Genomic DNA, 23,795 nt, shown 5'->3' on the forward strand with positions numbered 1-23,795 from the left:
ATTGTAATGGAGAAAACAAGTGCATTCCTATACGAATTGTATTTCTGCCTGCAGGAAACAAACTAAACAAATTCAGGAACAGCTGAAAGAGACAGAGAATGGGAAAACCTACAGCCTTAATGCTTCCAGCATGATGGCAAAATCAGAAACCATGGCACAAAGCCGAGTCCAGCTGCAAAATGTAAGTAATTTTGCTAACTGCAATACTTAATTGTCTGGCTGAGTTTGTGGTTTCGATAGCATCATACTTGCATATTGCTATTACTGTGAACCTTAGTTCACACCTGTGATTGGTAGAAGAATGGGGAAAACATATTTCAGTTTATTTTCAACTGATTTTAAACTGTTCAGTATAATGTATTAAGAATAAAAATTGTTCGGCGTATGAAGATTTTATGGATTTGTTGTTGTAAACTCCAGTTTCTAAATAATTCCAAAAGCTGGAACTAATATATGCATGTAGGCCAAATAAAAAAAATAGAAAGATGATGCTCCAATGAAGAAACTCCAGATCATCCTGCGAACTTGACCTTAGATGAAATAATATTAGACCACAACCAAAAGAGTTTAGTTGTCCATAAATAGCATTGTACATAGATATCATCTGAATCCAGTGACACGTAATTTTACATACAATCCCACAAGCATCAGATATATAAAACAAACAAAGATTGAAACAAGAAAATCATGTGTGGTAAATCCCAAAGTATTTATCTTCCATTCCTAGTCACTTTCCAAAGGATGTCTTTTGCCCTCCCTCTCCCGCCCACTTCCCACAAATCACACACTATTAGTACTGTCCACTTTTAATGAGCAAAGATATGCGAAGAAAGGAACAAAGACCCTGTAGCATACCCAGAATTACAGCATAATGGGCAATCACATGAGATGCATTAAAGCCTCTCCAAATGCTTAAATCTTTTGGAGTTTGTATTTTATTTGTGAATCTAAGAAATCATCATACCAAATGCAATTTACACTCTGCTGAACAGATGTACTAAGACAATGAAATGTAAAACCCATAAATGAGAATCCTGTCTCTCTCTCAAATATTGTTAAGATTCATTTTACCACAGTACTGTATTTGTTTCTTTTTCTTTGTGATAGATGAAAGAAACAATAGGCTTTCATCATGGATCACAATTCAGTATTCAATACATTAAGGTTACCTGTTAACCTCTCACCTTCCTCATCAGTTCCAGCTGAGGGTTTGTCAGACCTTACAAGATTTGAGGGGTTTCAGTATACCCATATGCCCAAAACTGAGATGCAGCAGGAAATAGGGAAGAACATTTGTACATCTGAGTCAATATTAAAACAATATTAAAACAACCCTCCCCACAGGTTGCTAAACTCATACTGTAGCCTCATCCATGCTTTGGCTGAAACTTGTTTGCTGAACTGGTTCAAAGGTCTGATCCAAAGCCAAGTGAAGTCAATGGAAATCTTTTCAGTGACCTCTATGGACTTCGAATAAGGTCTTAAAATATGGGTCCAGATTCATCAATATACTCTAGTTGCTTTTGTGTTGCCTGGGTGATACAGAGCACCAATTCAACAGCTAAGAACCTGGCTCATGAATATGATGCTCATTTTTAACCAGTTTGTGCTAACTTATTTCATATATAGTTTGGCTAAGTAGAGGAGATGGGGTCAACTTTGTTTAGATCAAGTTAGCCTTAAACAGTATAAAACTGTTTAGAACCAGTTCAGCAAATGCAGATTGAATACAAGTCTAGAACCTCCATTGCTGAAGGGAGGACTTTTGCATGATCACACAATGTGCATTAAAGCTCTCCTTTTTTGTGCAGAGTAGCTCCAGTAAACTGACCTATTTCTAACTCATGATACCTATCAAAATTCCTCCTGGTTTAATTTCATCTGGTTCAGTTATTCTTCACTTTTCCCCTTCTTCTTCTTCTCGACTCCTTGTCACAGAAGTGTGCACAAGTGATGGCTCTTTGTATTGCTTCAGCGAGGTCTTCATACAGGTTTCCCCAAAGAGTTGGTAAATGAGCAGGTGCTCCATGGTCTGCACCTTGCATATAATTCTGTCATTAGAGTGCACCCCATTTGATCATATTAGTCTTTGATCTGCTAGTTTGCCTGTGCAAGCAGTTCAGGCAGCACCTTGTTGACCTGTCTGTATTGGCCTCTCTGGAAAGATCCTCTTGGGATTCCAGATCTATTTCAGTGCATCCTACAATGCATAGTCTTTCATTCCATAACCTCATCATGCCTTGCCAGCTGTCGTATCCAAAGGCACAACATTGGTTATAAAATTCTTTCACAATTTAAGGCATTTGATTATTCCTGTGTGACAATATAATGGATGCCTTGGATCTTCCATCTGCTGTGATCTTTCCCTTTGGCTTGCTATCTTCCTCCTGATATCAGGTGGTTCAATGACAGTCAGTAAGTACAGGCTGTTCTTTGGTGTTGGCTTTAGACATCCTATTATTCCATGACAACTGTCATTTAAAACAAGGTCTAATTTCTTAGAATGGACAGATCATTCCTACGCTGGACAGGCATACTGTACTATGGAGTAGCACAAGGCAATAGCAGTGGCTGGCAAAGTAGCTGGATTGGCTCCCCACTTTGAGGCAACCAACTTTCAGAGGTTGTTGTTACGGATGATAACTTTCCCTTTCGTCTTCTCTACATGGACTTTGAAGGAAAGTGTCCAGTCCAATGTCACCACCTGGTAGACAGGGTTTGGATGATTAGCCACTAGGGTTTCATCCCAGGTGATGTTTAATTTCCGCTTAGGTTCTTGATGGCAAAGATGAAAAGCTGTGTCTTGGTCGGGTTGACACGAAACCATTTCTTATTCCCCCTAACAAAAGCTAGAGTGAAGGTTGCTGATTCAGAATACATATCATCTGTGTTTCCAGCACATTAGCAGGTGAAGTGAAGTCTGTAAAGTGGATTTTGTGATCCTTTGCTCTAACATATGCTGTATACACCAGGTCTCGAATATTACTATGTATATTTTCTCTTTCCCTTTCTTTTTAATTCAGTCAAATACATTTTGCTCCAACTTTGCAAATAATTATTTAGTGTCTTTTGAGCATTTGATAAACACACCATAAGCTTCACTAATGTCCTATTCTATTGTCGTCATAATAATGCTTATTATGTCCCTTATAATGGTCATGATGGCTGAAGTGGTAGTTTGTGGATTCCAGTTTTGGGGGATTTGAAATAATAAACAATAACAATAGTTTTCAGCCAAAGTTTGCTTACCAGACAGTGCTGTTCAGAATGTTGATGACCAATTATGGTAATTAACACACAGTTTTCCAGATCTTGTTGCTGCTGGCAGGGACATGCTCTAGCCTTGCTTTTAATGTGTTTTCCCTTTGGGAGCAAGGACATTAAGGAAGAAAAAAATAGAATGACCTTGCACGGTTAAGGATGTAGCATAACAAGCCATTGTTGGAAAGACTTAGTGCAGGAAGGCACTTCATTAAATATTCATAAACCATTACAGTAAAACGACGATGACAAAAAAAGACTTTCAAACTAGTTCCAAAACTGGGAAAGTTCAAAATATCAACCCTTAGGGGGCAAATCCTGCCTCCTTCTCAAAAGCTGTAATGGGGTTCTGGTGTGAAAGGACTGGGAACAGGACATTGATGGGGAGGCAGAGCATTCCCGTGAGGAAACAGAAGTATATTCAGCAGTATTTCAGTCACTGAGCTGTAGTAATCTCCATGGAATTTTGCCTCAGCAGTTCACAATCTGTTGATGATGGGAAGGATTCCACACCCAGCCCAGAAACTTCTCTCCAGGACCCAGCCCAGCTAGTTAGACAGGGTGCTAGGCTGAGCATTTGGCCGCCTCAGTGCATATTGTTGCCCTGATCCTTCTCCCATTGAAGACAAAGGCAAAAGTCAAAATGACTTCAATGGGAGTATGATAAAGCCTGTGCCCTGGCAAAAGATGGATGATGAAGATCCACCCTCCTTCAAAAAATTAGAAGTGCTTACATGGCATCCCTGAGAAGTGTTCATTGGGGATATTTAGCAACTACTGAACCCTGATAACTGACAATGAGGCAACCTCAAAAGGCTTAGATATCTGATTTTCACATGTCCCCCAAAAGTGTGCTTCTATAAATCTTTGAAGTCTTATCCTTGCCTACCTCTTTGAGTGAATCCCAAAAATCTATCTCCCTCTTTCCTACCTCAAAAGCTCTTTCTCTCTTCCCTCCCAGCAAATGCTCCCAGACTTAACTCCTCCTTCTCTAAACTGGGTCTGGTGACTCCAAATTTTATACCCAGATTATTTTCCCTTCTGTTCTCTGTAATAGTTGTGAAATGGGTAAGGTAGACCTTGTTTGTGTAAGGATTATGAGTTTAATAAAATCAAATGGCTGTGGTATTTCAGGCCACTGTTAAACATCTGCCGCATGCTAATCTAGAGTATATTTCATTGGTACATTTCATTCGTGGGTAAAGTGAACCCAAAGCACAGATTCTTCCAAACATCTTATCCTCGCTCTCCCCTTTGGAAGAGGTTGCACTCTGGGTATCCAGAACACAATTACTGGTACTCAGCTGACTTTGCAAAGAGGCTGGCTTTAAAGGAGCTTGACTAATTACAGTGCAGGGTGCCACCCCTTCCCGCCCCCTTTTTAAAATTGGAGATTGGTAAATCAGGGTTGTGTTTATACTTTGAAAGGCACTTTGGGTTTCTGTTAATGAGAGGTGCTATGTTAATGTAAAAAAAATTACTTTTGTACTATTGTAGATAGACCCTCTATTTCATTTTGAACCAAGCATTCAAATGGATTACAAACTTGCATTTCACTCTAGCCTAACATATTTGCAGCTGTTGCAGGAAAATATGGATTAATAAATCTCAATCCTTCTGATAACTCCGTGCAAATTAAAGATTTCTTTACAACAGCTTGATTATGAAAATCACAAAGAAGATTAAAAACTCTGGATGTTTGCTTTCAAAATACTTTCCGTTTGTAATGCAGTTTCTTGCTGCATCCTAAACTAAATGTTATTTAGTTGGAATTTGTGTTTCAAATTGTGGTGTGGGATGTCCCCCTAAATTCATTAAACATTCATATGGAAGGGTTGCTTTTACAGTCATTTAACGAGATGTGAAATAGATGGTCAAGTTAAGCAACATGATATTCAGAAAGCAACAGGGATTGCTGATAGTATGAAATGTAGAAACATCGTTCACATCCTTTATTTTTGTGTGTCCCTTCAGGAGAATATCCACAGCTAGGAAAGGAAGGCTACCTAGCAATATGTGGAGTTGTATTGCCTGGGCAGATCCACATTGTAGGAGTCATGTACCAGGCATGTGAGCTACAGAACATTTGGGATTAAATCTGTTGGGGGGGGGGGCTCAAAGTCACCCTGCAATCCATATGTTCCAGAAGTTACCCCACCCTATACTTCTCAGTTTCTTAATGCTTAATGAAAATGTTCCAATAATGTCTCTGGAGAAGGGAGAATAAATGTGGATTTGGAGGTGCAATACACTTGGAGAGCTCCATTTACCAGTAGATTACATTCATTTTTTCTTTATGCAAGTCTGCCCCTTTCCTCCCTCATAGACTAACCATCATCCACGAATTCTGTAATTTATCAAACAAATCAGCAATCTTGTTTGTCAGGGAAGAATTATGATTTATAAACTCCTGCTACTTACGGCTTGCAATTCTATTACCCCCCTCCCCAGGTGTTTGTTGAGCTTTTTCCTCTTAACACTGCTTCCATTATTTTGTTAGGGATATAGTCTGGATTTATATGATAGTAATGGCCAGGATTACTCTAATTTTCTTGTTTGAACAGTGTTACTACATTTATTATTTCCTGTTTCATTCCCATTTGTCTGTCACTTTTTAAAAATAACCTCCAACAATACAGTCAGCTAATTCCTGGGTGTCTTGAACCTGGATCAGTTTGTGTATCTATATATATTTTCCAAGTGTTGTAATACTTGACTTGTTATTTATCAATAGTTATTTTTACCTCCTTACTAGTCATTCAAACTTCTTTTGTGATTTTTTGTCTTATTAAAGACATATTTAAAGAAAGCAGTAGTGCCGTTATTATTGAGTCATCATTGATTTAAATTCCATCCTACTGCTTGTCTACTACTACTTTCCCCAGGATATATTTGTAAAATCACCTTACAAAATCACCATTTGTAAAAACCCCCCAACCCTTAACATTCACTCATAAAGGGCCAGATTGTGTCTGTTCTTAATGGAACTACTTTGGGGAGCCCTCTGCACCTGTGTGGCCACATTATGGGTCCCTAGATTTTAAGGAGTACAGATTCTCACCTGCTATTCCACCCTTGCCCAGGAAAATGACAGAGACAGGTGGAGACATGCAAAGAGAATGCTCCACCTTTCTTATCCTCAGAAGAAAAAGCTTTTTGTTGTCTGTGTCTATGTACCCTGCAAGACTTTTTATACTCAGAGATTTCCTTTAACTCTCATAATTTTGAGTAGCCCTTTGTTAAGCAAACTGGCCAAATTCTTGCATTGACCTTAATCAGAGAAACTGTGGGTTGTCAAACTAATTAAAATGCCTTTTAGGATTTCTTGGCCTCTTTTAACACCTGTGGATTTTAAAACTTCCTGCTACTGCATCTTACTCAGTAGATCTCTTAATTCCCCATCACCTTCTTTCCTGATGTCCAGTACTCTAGTTTTGCTGCATTTTGTGGTCACATTCTTCACCATGCTTGGTTCAAGTACTTGTGATCTCTGGTTCCAAACCTTCCTATCATTCTCAATTCCTCACTATCAGGGATAAAAATGCCTTTTCTCAGTCTTGTCACTTTTCGCTGGAGTGTAAAATAAATTATTTATTGGACTATTCTGTAGAAATACAGAGTAATTTGTTGCACAGCAAGATGGTGACATTTAAAGCTCTTTTTTTAATTTGTTGGGGGAAGGGAAACGAAATATGTTTTGGCCTATGAGATGATCAGAATGGTCAGAAAGTTCAACAGCAAATTTTCCACTTCCATTTAACCTCCTGTGTGTTTGGGACATACACTGTAGTTTTGGCAGAGCTGTCAAAATAGACACATCTGATTTAAACGAACTATCATGGGAATACTGGCAGTTAAATATTGACCACACTAGACCAGCAGTAATGAGAGAGATACCGTAAGTTAGAAATTCCTGCTCTTATAGTGGGTAGTTCTAAATGTGGGGCTATTCAAGGGGGTTCATGAGAAGAAACTAGGTTTCTGACTTTGGAACATCCCACGGAAGGAGTTTGCACCAACCTATCTAGTTAAAGAAGTAAAATCACAGGGTCAACTGATGCTCTTTGACATACACTGTAAGACTATGTCTACACTACAAGCTAGGGATGTGATTCCCCTGCTTATGTACCCTCACAGTAGCTTGATGAGAACTAGCATAAGTATAAATAGTATTGTAGTCATCATAGCATGGGCAGCTGCTGTGCTGAGCACGTACCCATTGGTTTCAGGTGGGTTTGTAGCTGGCTTCCCACTGCCTTTCCTTTCTGGCATTGTTGCCTCACAGGAGTAGATGGTTGCAAATTGTACTACCTGTTTCTGCAAGTGGTGAAGCTGACCCTCATTTCACCATCCTTTGAATGGTGTAGTCATAAAGCAGCTCCTTGCTTTTTGTGTAACCCCATAAAAATTATAATGTTCAGCAGTTGTATAGCACTTGTCATCCAGAGATCTCAAAGCACTTTACAAAGACTGGTACCATTATCCTAATCTTACAGTTGGTGAAATCCAGGCACAGAGAGATTAAATGATTTGCTCAAAGTCACAAAAGTAAGGTGGCAGAGCCATGAATAAAATTAAGATTTCCCGACTCCCAGGCCAGTATCCTGCATATTAGACCATGCTGCGTCCTCAGATTTTAATAGTATATCTAGGAAAGGGGTGGAATATTACTCATGAGAAGCTGAAAGGATGGGTAATTGCCTATAACAGTTTATTTTCTCCATGAAACTTTGAGTAATTGAAAATTTGCACAAAGGTTTATTTTTAAGCTCTATCATTATTCATTAATTTATTTAGCCACATGTATCAAAGGACTTTTCAGTAATTGCTCAAACAAGAAGCACAAATAGTCAACCAAGAGACTATAAAAACCTAAAAGTAAATAGCATAAATAAATCTTCGGCTGTGTTTTAAATCTACCCAAAGAGTCTGCCTCAAATAACTCTACCAGACTGGGCGACTACCTTGATTGTTCAGGTTTATTGAGCATCCACAACTCATTGCAGCCAGAGGAAGCTGTGGTTGCTCAGCACTTGTGAAAATCAGGTTATAAGTGTGTATAGGAATGGTATCTGGGAAATGGAAAGGGAAGGGACATGGAAAGTATGGTCAATCTTAAGGAGGAATAAATACAGCAGTGAGTATAAATATACATAAATATGTGACAAGGTACATGAATACAAACAAATTCCTACAGACAAGATATCATTAAAATTCTCAAGACAAAAAAAAATGTAAACCTGATTCTTAGCTTCAAAAGCAACCATTGGAATTGCACAAAACTGTTTAGAGGCTTGTGAAAAGTGCTTATAAACTGACCCATCACAACTGCAGCCTTTGTGAGTTTTGCTCTTGACTTCAAGGAATGAGAAATCAGGCCACATGAGTCTTTTATTAGTTTCTGGGTGAATTAGCATCATGATTATGGGCAAGCTGTAAATTTAATAATGAAGAAATAAATCTGTCAGATAAAGAACACCAACAAAAAAAAACCCACTAACCTGCAGAGAGTGCCTGTTGCTAAATGGGCTGGTATTTTATCCAACCTTCTAGGGCACTTTGAAGGGATCGTGCTTCTCTTCATGTGTGGGGAGAACAGATGAATTGTGCCATCTTCTGCCCCAATCCACAGCAATTTTTCTCACCAGTCCAGAGGGCAGGACTGAGCCTTAACTATCGTTTATGGTTCACTTCAGACTCATGATCTTACAGGCCATTTAGACCTTCAATTTAATCTCATGTAAAATACAAGAAGGGACAGGAATAGCTTTCTCGAATTAATACTTCATTCTTTTTGTAGATCAAATTGATTTATTTAGGTCAAAAATCAAAGGCAGTTTCCTTTCTGCATCTGGCAGAGAAACCATAAAAGTTTGAAACCTTTGGGAAAGCTGGCACCTTAAAAATCATACTTCTGTCTGAAAAAGTTGTTACCAATGATAACTAAGCTCCCTGTGACTGAAAGAGATAAGAACATAATATGTTTACTGTAGTTTACCAGTGTATTTACTTTGTGCATTTGACAGCACTTTGCATATATTCAGCTTCATTGTCATGTCTCCCCCCTGCCTTAGTCATTTACCTTGTTCTTTGTAGAAAGAACAGGAGTACTTGTGGCACCTTAGAGACTATCAAATTTTTTTTAGCATAAGCTTTCGTGGGCTACAGCCCCCACTTCATCAGATGCATAGAATGGAACATATAGTAAGAAGATATATACAGAGAATTGAAAAGGTGGAGTAAGAGGCTAATTAATTAAGATGAGCTGTTATCAGCAGGAGATTTTTCTCTTGCTGATAATGGCTCATCTTAATCAATTAGCCTCATACTCCATCTTTTCATGTTCTCAGTATGTATATATATATATATCATCTTATTATATGTTCCATTCTATGCATCCGATGAAGTGGGCTATAGCCCACAAAAGCTTATGCTCAAATAAATTTGTTAGTCTCTAAAGTGCCACAAGTACTCCTGTTGTTTTTGCGGATACAGACTAACATGTCTGCTACTCTGAAACCTGTTGTTTTGTATGGATGTTTCACACAGCAAGCAGGGAGAGGAAAAACGCAGGGGGTACATGTTTGTTTAGCCACAGAAAATGGCCAGGTGAATCAAGGGTGGATATAATAACTAAAACTATATTTAACTCATTTTTTAAATTGACTAGATCTCAGGTTTCTGTCATTCCTTTCTGATTTTGTTGAAGATGGTAGTATGTATGATTAAACCTACGGAAGGGGATATTTTAGTTTTTATGTGCACTAAATGTTGGGCCTTTTCTATTAGGCTACAGAATAACTATGACAAAGAGATGCATTGTGACAGAAATTGTACCAGTTCTTCACCATGGACAGTTTATATTGAATCACTGTTATCCTTTTTACTATAATGGTTGTTTAATAATATCAGCTGTGACTTTCCAGGGAGCATAAGTGATTTAGGCATCCTTGAGTTAACTTGTATCATGTCCTATCTTGCATAATATTTTGTTTATTGCAAAATAAATGGAAATATTGGTGATATATAGCAACCCAAATTTGGAAAACATAGGGCCAACCAGACTAACTTTAGGTAATTGTCATGTAGCCTAAGAAAGTTGCCAACTGCACTACTTTTTAAAATCTACATGAAAAGACAGATCCATTTCTCATATCTCTGGGATATTACCCAATGAACATTATGGATGAGCAAACTGGTTTGATAAAATAAGAATCAGACTGCACATTCATCTATCCCTGATGTCATACTGAAATGGAATTTATTTTGAGTTTTTAAATGTTCTGTTATTCATTTGTTAATCTTTACATATCTCTGCATTTTCTGGTTCCAGTTGGAGCCAGATCAGAGAAGCACTCACTGTATATTCAAAGCAAGACCAAGTATGTAATTAGAAGAAAGTCTGTTCTTGTTTCATTTCCATTTCCAAATGTATAGACTTTAGAGTTTCCTATGGGGATCAGTACTCAAATAGAGAACACCATACCCATAGTACCACTGGAATGCCAATTGCTGTCAGACTGTAAATGTAGACCCTAGATAGGCCTGAGTCACAAACTACAAATCTGGATGTAGACTTTCCCCAAAGGATGTTTGCATCCACCATTTCTTATTTATTTCAATCCAAGTGTGTTTTTTTTCTTTTGGGTTTGTTGGTTCCATCTGTTAATGAAAGGAGACACAGCAAGAGCCCTGCCAGGTCCTAAGGATCTTCTGAGGTATATCCTCTTGCAGGAGCAGTTCTAAAATCAGGCATGTGACTAAAGGAATCAATATTATAGCATTCCCTCATACTAAGGGTAAAGGTACCTGTATGATACTACAATAACACTAAATACTTTCAAACGGTAAATGTCAATATTTTAACAGTGAGTACTGTATTTGTGCTTTCCAATATGCACGGGTTACTTAATTCATTCTTTTTCTCCCGGTGACATTTTTATTTTAAAAAAAAAACACCCATCCTCCTCCTCTTTCATCTCAGAAATTGATAACATGCATTAATGTATTCTGCTTTTAATGTATTAATTGCTTTTTATTCTCTGTACCACAGTATTCAAAGACAGACAGGCATCCTGGGCCTGTGATGGGAAAAGTAATGGAGTCTAGTTTCTCAGGCACGCAATCTTTCCCTGAAGCCTTGTCTCCTGATAGAGGAAGCCAGCCTATCAAGCAACATAGGTAAGGAAATGGCTCTCAGATCAGAAAATTGGCCGGCAGAGATGTCACTGGTTTAGTGATACATATACAAGAGTATTGTTCTTTGTGATGGGGAGGCACTCAAGACCGTATGTACTCACAGAGACGTGATCCAATCATTAAGCAGATCACCAAGCGTTTCCTTAGCTTTAGAAATAAAAAAGCATTAAAGATGCTCACAGACTATATCTACCCTCTGTAAAGAGCCTAGAGGAACTATTAAGAGACACTGTCAAAGCTGCAGACAGAGACTAGTGAATTAAACAATTGTATTCTGAGAAACCATTAAAAAACAAGATTCTTCCTCTCCTGCCCTATCTTAGTTCACGAAGTTAATGACTCATGCTCCCCTAGGCAGGCTCTGTTGCAAACTTTCAACCTTTCTCAATATTTCTTTAAACAAATACGACTCTAAATGAAAAATGATTGGTTTTGGTGTATATTCATGAGTAGTAACAGCCAGCAGTGCTTTTGAAGACTAACATTTTTAAAGTTTGGATACATAATGCTTCCAAGGGTTGGGGTGTGTGGGAGGAGTCAATTTTCAACATTGAAAGCGGATGCCATTTTAGATCAATTTTTTTTAATTTCTGGTTTTTCATATGACAAGTGAGTATGATGGGTTGAGATATAAGGGGTCAAATTCATACCTGTGTAAACAGCTTATTTAGCATCACTGAAGTTGTGGTGATAACCTCTTGCACAAAGAATATGGATGATTTGATAAGGGGAACAACTAAAGATCTCAAAAACAATGGCAGAGAAAAATGAGGTCAGAATGATGTCCATTATGCAAGTCTAGGGAGAAAAACGTAGTGATAATGAATAAGGTCTATTCCTTAAGACTATTATACTTAATAAAGTCTTCCTTTGCCCTACTTCACTGTAACAGTTCTATTATTTGTTTGAATCCCAAAAGGACATTTAATTCTAGTCACTTAGATCAGCCACAGTTTCTGCTAAGAAAATCAATCAAAGTACAGTGTTCAGCCAATAAGTACCATTGGATACCATTACATTTGCCTTAGTTAAGCCTTTTAACTTGGCAAAAAATGCCAACTCTCATGTAAAATTCACTCACTAGAGCCCAGTTTCACAAAGTGTTTATGCACATTCTCTAAGTGCTTTGCTGAATAGAGATGGACTAATGAATTTGGTGCCTAGAACATTTTCCATTAAAAGTTTTTAATATTTTAGTTAAATGGAAAAGATATGTTATAACCCTTTAAAAGGAAAATATTTCAAATGAAAGAAATGTCCATATATATGATCTCTCTCTCTCTATGTATAAAATCATGTTATAAAGTTTCATCAGGAAATGTCTCCTGAATCTTATTTACATAACATATCATGAAATAATAAAAGCCCCAAATATTTTTAAACCTCCCAAAGATTACCCTAATATACAAATGCTGTTTAAAATAAAAATCTAATAAGAACTTCCAAACACATTCATTTTTCTTCTACAAGGAAGTCACTATATAAGCCACACTTAGTTAAACTCTTCTAGATTAGCAGAATTCCTATAAATTTGACAATAGAGTATCCAGTCCAATATTCTGCACTGCTAATGCTGCCTTCTTTGCTGAAAGAAAAACAGGATCAAGTGCCTTATTTGTAGGGTGCCAGCAATAAATTATATTAATATTACTTGTGTCACAGATGCGTTTGCACTGACTGATGAGCTTGCCTTGATTTATAAATAATTTCTTTCGTAATTTTATAATTTGCAATTTAATATATCAAGCCTTTGTTGTATAAAACATGCAATAGACTTCAAAATGTCAGTGATTTATAAGCCTATCATTGATTTATGCATCATGCTACTGCTTCATAAGTTACTCTGTGTCACTGGTTTACAACTACTGCACCACTGATTGATTAGTCATCTGTCTTTTTTTTTAGTTTGTACCCTTTCTTTATAAGCCTTATGTTACAGATTTCAAACTAGTTATAATTAACTTTTGTTTCTATATTGTACATGTGACCAATTTAGGAAAGTAATTTGAATTATTAGTGCTAAATTTTGCTCTAAATATTACTTGTGTCAAGCAGTTGAGGTTCCTGGGCCAAACTGAGCAGAGACATAGAATTCAAGTTAGCAGATCACTTAAGCATATGATGAACTTTACATACCAGCTGCTGGTAGATGAAAGCTAAGATTTTACTCCAGGAGGTGCAGCCCAAGGCATGATGGACCAAAGGTGGGTTTACCCCAACTCTCAGGATTTTAAGCTGCTCTGGTGTTGAAATGCCCCCCAGAGTAAATTAGAGCCGCCTAATTTACAGCAGCTTCTCTGGGCCTGCCTATGGGCTTCTCCACACTCTTCAACAACAACTACTGTTGCTCAAGATCTAGTTTATATATATGGAACAAATGACCACTTTGCAACTCATGAGTCTAGAGTCTGATCCACTTACTCTTGTTGAGCAGCAGCTTGCTCTGCAATTAATCCTACTGATTTTAATTCATTGATTTAATTGGTATTAACTGAAGAGTATACAACTGCTAAATGTAAATTAGGAAGTCAGAAATCCACCGTAAAGTAATTATATTTTCCTATGAAGAGGGCAAAATAGTACCCTATTTTAGTGTCTAAACATGCCTGTGTTCTGGCATTTTTATTTATTTATTCATATTAGAGCTGGAAAAAAAATTCTGAAAAAAGTAAACTCTTTCTTTGTAGGTTCAGTAAATATTTCATATATCTGACCAGCCAAAACTAGGATGGCAACATCACTTATCTGATATCTTTAGCCTCTAGGGGTTTGTGCATGTGTGTAGTGTATGGGTCATGAGCCAAATCTTAGTTATCGTATTCAAATAGCATATGCGTCCCAGGGTTAGACAGCTGGAGTGCTTGGATATAGGATGGGTGCTGTAAAGGAACTGCAACATATGCAAGAGGATGAGAAAAATGCTTGGCCAGCTCTGGAAAAGTGGCCAGATTGCATTCTCTTTGAATCACTCAGATTGAGAATCTGGCTCATGATGTTAGACATAACAGTTCAAGAAATAAATGCTTTGGGAAAACTTTATCACCCATGCTTGGATTAGACACAGTCCTGAAATTCTTCTGGTGCCCCAATACTACCTCTAGCACAGTGGCTCCTCAAATTTTCCAGACTACTGTACCTCTTTCAGGAGTCTGATTTGGCTTGTGTACCCCAAGTTTCAACTCACTTGAAAACTACTTGCTTACAGAAAAGGAGTACTTGTGGCACCTTAGAGACTAACAAATTTATTAGAGCATAAGCTTTCGTGAGCTACAGCTCACTTCATCGGATGCATTTGGTGGAAAAAAAACAAAAACAAAAAAAAACCTTGTACTTGCTTACAAAATCAATCATAAAAATACAAAAGTGTTACAGCACACTATTACTGAAAACTTGCTAACTTTGTCATTTTTACCATATAATTATAAAATAAATCAATTGGAAAATAAATATTGTACTTACATTTCAGTGTATACTATATAGAGCAGTATAAACAAGTCATTGTCCGTATTCAATTCTAGTTTGTACTGATTTTGATAGTGCTTTTTATGTAGCCTGTTGTAAAACTAGGAAAATAGTTAGATGAACTGATGTACCTACCCCCTGGAAGACCTCTGTGTACCACCAGGGCTATACATACTCCTGATTGAGAAACCTGATGGCTGAATTTTATGACTTTGTCCTCACCCATAACTATTTCACATTTGGGGACAATGTATACCTTCAAATCAGCGGCACAGCTATGGGTACCTGCATGGCCCCACAGTATGCCAACATTTTTATGGCTAACTTAGAACAACGCTTCCTCAGCTCTTGTCCCTAATGCCCCTACTCTACTTGTGCTACATTGATGACATCTTCATCATCTGGACCCATGGAAAAGAAGCCCTTGAGGAACTCCACCATGATTTCAACAATTTCCATCCCACCATCAACCTCAGTCTGGACCAGTCCACACAAGAGATCCACTTCCTGGACACTACGGTGCACATACGCGATGGTCACATAAACACCACCCTATACCGGAAACCTACTGACTGTTATGCCTACCTACATGCCTCCAGCTTTCATCCAGACCACACCACACGATCCATAGTCTACAGCCAAGCTCTACGATACAACCGCATTTGCTCCAACCCCTCAGACAGAGACAAACACCTACAAGATCTCTATCAAGCATTCTTACAACTACAATACCCACCTGCTGAAGTGAAGAAACAGATTGACAGAGCCAGAAGAGTACCCAGAAGTCACCTACTACAGGACAGGCCCAACAAAGAAAATAACAGAACGCCACTAGCCATCACCTTCAGCCTCCAACTAAAACCTCTCCAACGCATCATCAAGGATCTACAACCTATCCTGAAGGATGACCCATCACTCTCACAGATCTTGGAAGACAGGCCAGTCCTTGCTTACAGACAGCCCCCCAACGTGAAGCAAATACTCACCAGCAACCACACAACACACAACAGAACCACTAACCCAGGAACCTATCCTTGCAACAAAGCCCGTTGCCAACTGTGTCCACATATCTAGTCAGGGGACACCATCATCGGACCTAATCACATCAGCCACACCATCAGAGGCTCATTCACCTGCACATCTACCAATGTGATATATGCCATCATGTGCCAGCAATGCCCCTCTGCCATGTACATTGGTCAAACTGGACAGTCTCTACGTAAAAGAATAAATGGACACAAATCAGACATCAAGAATTATAACATTCAAAAACCAGTTGGAGAACACTTCAATCTCTCTGGTCACTCAATTACAGACCTAAAAGTGGCAATAGTTCAACAAAAAACTTCAAAAACAGACTCCAATAAGAGACTGCTGAATTGGAATTAATTTGCAAACTGGATCCAATTAACTTAGACTTGAATAGAGACTGGGAATGGATGAGTCATTACACAAAGTAAATGACTATTTCTCCTTGTTTATCCCCCACCACCCCACTGTTCCTCAGACATTCTTATCAACTGCTGGAAATGGCCCACCTTGATTATCACTACAAAAGGTCCCCTCCCACCCCTGCTCTCTTGCTGGTAATAGCTCACCTTAAATGATCACTCGGGTTACAGTGTTTATGGTAACACCCATTGTTTCATGTTCTCTATGTATATAAATCTCCCCACTGTATTTTCCACTGAATGCATCTGATGAAGTGAGCTGTAGCTCACAAAAGCTTATGCTCAAATAAATTTGTTAGTCTCTAAGGTGCCACAAGTACTCTTTTTCTTTTTAGGAGACAAAAATGTTCAGATGCTTAAAATTTACCTCACTACAAATATTGTAAAAATAGAAAAGAGAGAAAAAAACCCTGCTAAATACACATGAGCTTTTTGTTATAGTAATGTATCTGATTTTTCAATACCTTGGCTCCTTGATATATTAAATGTCATTATAATCACACTTTTCTTTTCATAACATTCACAATTTTGTTCAGGTCCCAAGGATGCTGTTAATATTCTCTTAGTGGCAAATATTATAAAGAGTGTTGTTATTATTTGATTTTTGTGGCAATCCCATTTCAATATGTACAAAACCCAATCTGTCTCTGAATTAGAACTAGCAAGACATACAAATGCAAAACCAAGAATTTTAAATGTTCATGTTAACCAACAGACTAGAATATGTTTTTAATGTGGATCAAAGGGAAATCAGATCACAGCTCATATTATATTTACTTAATCTGTTGTATGACTGGATGAAGATTTATCCAAGTCTCTTCTTTGTGGGAACCGTGTATAGCATAGACTAGTCTGGAGGCTGATTCACCCTGTATCATCATTCATAAACAGTCTGACAAAGGTCTTGTACAGTATTACATCATCACACAATATTTATTCTGACAGACACTCATGTTAGCAGATATAGCAGATCCTTAATTATTAAAATACTGAAAACTGATCTAAAGTGCATCCCACTGATCAGAATAAATGTTAGCAGCAGATTGTCTAAACGTACTAAGGCTAAAAATTTGGCTGGCTCTTAAAATATATCAGGAGACAATGTCTGGCAACTAACTGACATTGGGGTATGCGTTTGCTCCTGCTGTCAACAGGGCAAGAAACATGCATTTCAGTCTTAGACAGCAGAGTATGTATGTTTTTGTCAGTACACAACATAGTATATACATCCTGTAGCAATATTACTGAGCTATCAACTATGTAAAATAAATAAATGTGCATAGCACCATCCAGCAAATTATGTGAAAATATACAATTTTTGCAACTTGTCTTCTGAAAATAGACATATCAGGCTTACAATTGTGTGGGCTTCTCATTTTTGTAACTTTAGTGCAGTGCTATTTAAATCTTTATCTTTTTTCCTAATAACCTTTAGTGGTGTAGGAAATACTGTTTTTATATTGTAGGAACGCCAGTTACTTGCCAAACTGCAATTGTTAAAGTTTTATTTTGAACTGGTCAAAAGTGATAAGCAGTTTTTGAAAAAAAAATTCATTCTGATTGTTTTTAAATGAGCATTGTTTGTTTATTTGAAATTGTTCACAGAAGTTTTTAGAGAGAATTTTCAGGGTTTTGTTGTCTTGTCCCATTTGCTCCTCTCTCTGTTTTTTGTTTTTTCTCTTTCCCCACTTTCTTTTTTCTATTTTGTCATGGAGAAAGGGGGAAAAAATGAAAACTGAAAAAAGAAAAATATTTCTTTTTCAGATTCAGGAATAAAAAACATGTTTTCAAGAAAAGACCAATATTCAGCGACCAAAAATTTACTTTTCTTTTTGCAAATTCCCAAACAAGAGCAAACAAAGGCCTCTGAATGCAGTGGGCTCCATTTCAGACTTCTGTCTGTGCAGTTCTTCTTGCAGGTTTGGCACCAAAGAGTTTCACAAACCTCTTACAGGCAGGTTTCAGAGTAGTAGCCGTAACTCTGTTCTGTCCTGTAGTACTCTCCTGTTGAGCTGCCGCTGTGGGTCTTACCCATGGAAGGCCAAAGAAACCAAGCACAGAAGGCAGCCCTCAGACCAGAGAGCATAAGTAACTGGTCTCTGACTTCATCAGGAGTATTGGAGCAGAAGATTCATCCTTCTCTTACCTACCTCACTCAGAGCTACAACTCAGGGCATAGGGACTAGAGAAAGGGGGCTAGAAGGAAAAGAATAAAGGCTGGAAGTGGAGGGAAAAGGTGTTGGGGAAACTAGAGCGGGGGGAGGAAAATATGAGGTGGAGCAAAGGTGAGAGAAGACTAGTAGTATGCAAATACAAGTAACAAACACTGGTAGACTCAGGAAATCAAAGTAGAGAGAAAATGGGGGATCAGGAGAAAAGAAAAAGATATTGGAGAATAAGGGATACAGAGGAGGAAAAAAGGAAGTGGGGGCCAAGGAAAAGGATTGAGGGAAAGGGAAGCATGGCAATGATACTGATAAAAAGGAGAATGGAAAATGGGGCTGAGAAGAAAATGGCACAGAATATTAATAAGCTGAATAAACAATAGTCCAAAAAAGAAAAATAAAGTGAAGGAGAGCAAAGTATTACTGAGAGATGGAAGGCCAGAAAGAGGGCAGGAAAGAAATGAGGACAGTAAACCAGGACACCCTTCTCTTTACACACTCATACACATTTAAGAACAAAATGTTTGTGCAGCTACATTTTGTTTGTGATGTGACAAAGAGAGTGAAAAGATGGGATTCCTGGGATGTACAGGAAAAAAGGAGGGACAGTCATGATTGTATATTAGGGGAATCAGAAGAACTAGAGCCAGATTGTGTGTCTGTACACCTAGTGTTTCCACTCAGGAAAAAAAATGCAGAGGGAAACTTGTCTTGTTCTGTTAAAGTGTCTGAATTCAATCCTGGAAGTGTATGAAATATCCCTGTCTTACAGATTTTCTATCAGTTTATAAAGCACTTTAGGGTCCATTACACCAGTTGTGATTCTTTTCTGCACAGCTGTAATCAGATGATCTGCTGAAAAAATCAGGATGTTGGAAGTTTTAGTTCCTTCCTATGGATCTCTGCAGTCAGATTAATTTTGCAAAAAGAAAAGGAGTACTTGTGGCACCTTAGAGACTAACAAATTTATTTGAGCATAAGGTTTCATGAGCTACAGCTCACTTCATCAGATGCATTCAGTGGAAAATACAATGGGGAGATTTATATACACACATAGAGAACATGAAACAATGGGTTTTATCATATACACTGTAAGGAGAGTGATCACTTAAGATGCGCTATTACCAGCAGATGGTGGGGGCGGGGGGGAGAAAGAAAACCTTTTGTGGTGATAATCAAGGTGGGCCATTTCCAGTAGTTGACAAGAACGTCTAAGGAACAATGGGGGGTGGGGGGAAATAACATGGGGAAATAGTTTTACTTTGTGTAATGACCCATCCACTCCCAGTCTCTATTCAAGCCTAAATTAATTGGATCGAGTTCGCAAATTAATTCCAATTCAGCAGTCTCTCATTGGAGTCTGTTTTTGAAGTTTTTTTTGTTGAAGAATAGCCACTCTCAGGTTGTAATCGAGTGACCAGAGAGATTGAAGTGTTCTCCGACTGGTTTTTGAATGTAATAATTCTTGACGTCTGATTTGTGTCCATTTATTCTTTTACGTAGAGACTGTCCAGTTTGACCAATGTACATGGCAGAGGGGCATTGCTGGCACATGATGGCATATATCACATTGGTAGATGCGCAGGTGAATGAGCCTCTGACAGTGTGGCTGATGTGATTAGGCCTGATGATGGTGTCCCCTGAATAGTTATGTGGACACAGTTGGCAACGGGCTTTGTTGCAAGGATAGGTTCCTGGGTGGTTCTGTTGTGTGGTTCTGTTATCCCCCCACACCCACACTGTTCCTCAGACGTTGTTGTCAACTGCTGAAAATGGCCCACCTTGATTATCACCATAAAAGGTTTTCTTCCTTCCCCCCACCCCACATGCTTGTAATAGCTCATCTTAAGTGATCACTCTCCTTACAGTGTGTTTGATAAAACCCATTGTTTCATGTTCTCTGTGTGTATATATAAATCTCCCCACTGTATTTTCCACTGAATGCATCCCATGAAGTGAGCTGTAGCTCACGAAAGCTTATGCTCAAATAAATTTGTTAGTCTCTAAGGTGCCACAAGTAGTCCTTTTCTTTTTGCGAATACAGACTAACACGACTGCTACTCTGAAACCTGAGATTAATTTTGCTGCATCTGAGCCAGTATACCAGATAAATAGTTGGCAGTTTATGCCTGAATCACTTTTGAGATGCTTAACTGCCTATTGCAATAAAGTACCCTTTGATTTTTATCTCAAGTTTTCTCACTTCAATTGTGTCCTTCCTGTTAATGCTTTCCATGTTTCAGTAAACAAAGGTACTTCTGAATGTGCTCATCCATAATGAGATGTATAATCAGTTTTGTTTGGTAACAAGCTAAAAAAAAAGAGCAAGATGGTTCCCAGAATTATTGTAAATTCAATGCAGTGCATTTTCCATCTTACACACAAGTGTAACCTTCTGGGAGCTGGGCATGTGTATAGAGAAGGCAATATGCTACCTGCTGAGTAGGGTTTGGTTCTATTTAGTTGTTTAACCTGAAGAAAAATTCCACACAAAACAACTTGCAAAAATGCATTGGTAATTCATCATTAAGGTTAGAGATGGTTAAACTATTTCTTCTAAGACATTCATTGATCAGGGCTGTATCTCTTTCTGACTTGTGAATTGTTCATAACCCAGGCATTATTTATATGGATTTATTTATTAATCATAATTGACTAACAGTTTTTGTTTACTGACATATTAGGTGCATCTTTGAATATTTTGCAGTCAGTCTTTTTATTGTTCACCTACATCCCCTAAGCATGTTTGCCCCCCTCTGATTGGATGATATAACCTTTATAAATAGGAACAGTGCCTAAAGAAATCTGACTGTATTACCAGCACTCCCAGCTATCTTCGAGACACCACTGACTTCCTGAGGAAACTACAGTCCATTGGTGATCTTCCTAAAAACACCATCCTAGCCACTATGGATGTAGAAGCCCTCTACACCAACATTCCACACAAAGATGGACTACAAGCCGTCAGGAACAGTATCCCCGATACTGTCACGGCTAACCTGGTGGCAGAACTTTGTGACTTTGTCCTGACACATAACTATTTCACATTTGGTGACAATGTATACCTTCAAATCAGCGGCACTGCGATGGGTACCCGCATGGCCCCACAGTATGCCAACATTTTTATGGCTGACTTAGAACAAGGCTTCCTCAGCTCTTGTCCCCTAATGCCCCTACTCTATTTGCACTACATTGATGACATCTTCATCATCTGGACCCATGGAAAAGAAGCTCTTGAGGAATTCCACCATGATTTCAACAATTTCCATCCCACCATCAATCTCAGCCTGGACCAGTCCACACAAGAGATCCACTTCCTGGACACTACGGTGCTAATAAGCGATGGTCACATAAACACCACCCTATATCGGAAACCTACTGACCGCTATTCCTACCTACATGCCTCTAGCTTTCATCCAGATCATACCACTCGATCCATTGTCTACAGCCAAGCGCTACGATATAACCGCATTTGCTCCAACCCCTCAGACAGAGACAAACACCTACAAGATCTCTATCATGCATTCCTACAACTACAATACCCACCTGCTGAAGTGAAGAAACAGATTGACAGAGCCAGAAGAGTACCCAGAAGTCACCTACTACAGGACAGGCCCAACAAAGAAAACAACAGAACGCCACTAGCCATCACCTTCAGCCCCCAACTAAAACCTCTCCAACGCATCATCAAGGATCTACAACCTATCCTGAAGGACGACCCATCACTCTCACAGATCTTGGGAGACAGACCAGTCCTTGCTTACAGACAGCCCCCCAATCTGAAGCAAATACTCACCAGCAACCACACACCACACAACAGAACCACTAACCCAGGAACCTATCCTTGCAACAAAGCCCGTTGCCAACTCTGTCCACATATCTATTCAGGGGATACCATCATAGGGCCTAATCACATCAGCCACACTATCAGAGGCTCCTTCACCTGCGCATCTACCAATGTGATATATGCCATCATGTGCCAGCAATGCCCCTCTGCCATGTACATTGGCCAAACTGGACAGTCTCTACGTAAAAGAATGAATGGACACAAATCAGACGTCAAGAATTATAACATTCAAAAACCAGTTGGAGAACACTTCAATCTCTCTGGTCACTTGATCACAGACCTAAGAGTGGCTATACTTCAACAAAAAAGCTTCAAAAACAGACTCCAACGAGAGACTGCTGAATTGGAATTAATTTGCAAACTGGATACAATTAACTTAGGCTTGAATAGAGACTGGGAATGGATGAGTCATTACACAAAGTAAAACTATTTCCCCATGGTATTTCTCCCTCCCACCCCCCCCCCCACTGTTCCTCTGATATTCTTGTTAACTGCTGGAATTAGCCTACCTTGCTTGTCACCATGAAAGGTTTTCCTCCTTTCCCCCCCTGCTGCTGGTGATGGCTTATCTTAAGTGATCACTCTCCTTACAGTGTGTATGATAAACCCATTGTTTCATGTTCTCTGTGTGTGTGTATATAAATCTCTCCTCTGTTTTTTCCACCAAATGCATCCGATGAAGTGAGCAGTAGCTCACGAAAGCTTATGCTCTAATAAATTTGTTAGTCTCTAAGGTGCCACAAGTACTCCTTTTCTTTTTGCGAATACAGACTAACACGGCTGCTACTCTGAAACCTATTTCCCCATGGTATTTCTCCCTCCCACCCCACCCCCCACTGTTCCTCTGATATTCTTGTTAACTGCTGGAATTAGCCTACCTGCTTGTCACCATGAAAGGTTTTCCTCCTTCCCCCCCCTGCTGTTGGTGATGGCTTATCTTAAGTGATCACTCTCCTTACAGTGTGTATGATAAACCCATTGTTTCATGTTCTCTGTGTGTGTGTATATAAATCTCTCCTCTGTTTTTTCCACCAAATGCATCCGATGAAGTGAGCTGTAGCTCACGAAAGCTTATGCTCTAATAAATTTGTTAGTCTCTAAGGTGCCACAAGTACTCCTTTTCTTTTTGCGAATACAGACTAACACGGCTGCTACTCTGAAATCTCCTTACAGTGTGTATGATAAACCCATTGTTTCATGTTCTCTCTGTGTGTGTATATAAATCTCTCCTCTGCTTTTTCCACCAAATGCATCCGATGAAGTGAGCTGTAGCTCACGAAAGCTTATGCTCTAATAAATTTGTTAGTCTCTAAGGTGCCACGGGTACTCCTTTTCTTTTTGCGAATACGGACTAACACGGCTGCTACTCTGAAACCTGACTGTATGAGGGAGCAGAGCACTTTATAGGAG

At 38.7% G+C, this 23,795-nt stretch overlaps 1 protein-coding gene across 2 annotated transcripts in view; it reads left to right on the plus strand.

The window, feature by feature from the left end:
• Positions 1–23,795, plus strand: part of NRG3 (neuregulin 3) — an 896,691-nt gene that overhangs the window by 850,279 nt on the left and 22,617 nt on the right. For both annotated transcript variants that reach the window (XR_005294219.2, XM_038411630.2), the window contains exons 6-7: positions 55–181; positions 11,315–11,442. Coding sequence is in view for 1 of the 2 variants with exons in the window: in XM_038411630.2 (XP_038267558.1) it covers positions 55–181; positions 11,315–11,442 (255 nt within the window). In the remaining variant the exon portion in view is untranslated. The remainder of the gene's footprint in view (positions 1–54; positions 182–11,314; positions 11,443–23,795) is intronic.

The sequence above is a fragment of the Dermochelys coriacea genome, chromosome 7 (assembly GCF_009764565.3).
Source record: "Dermochelys coriacea isolate rDerCor1 chromosome 7, rDerCor1.pri.v4, whole genome shotgun sequence".
Lineage (NCBI taxonomy): Eukaryota > Metazoa > Chordata > Testudines > Dermochelyidae > Dermochelys > Dermochelys coriacea.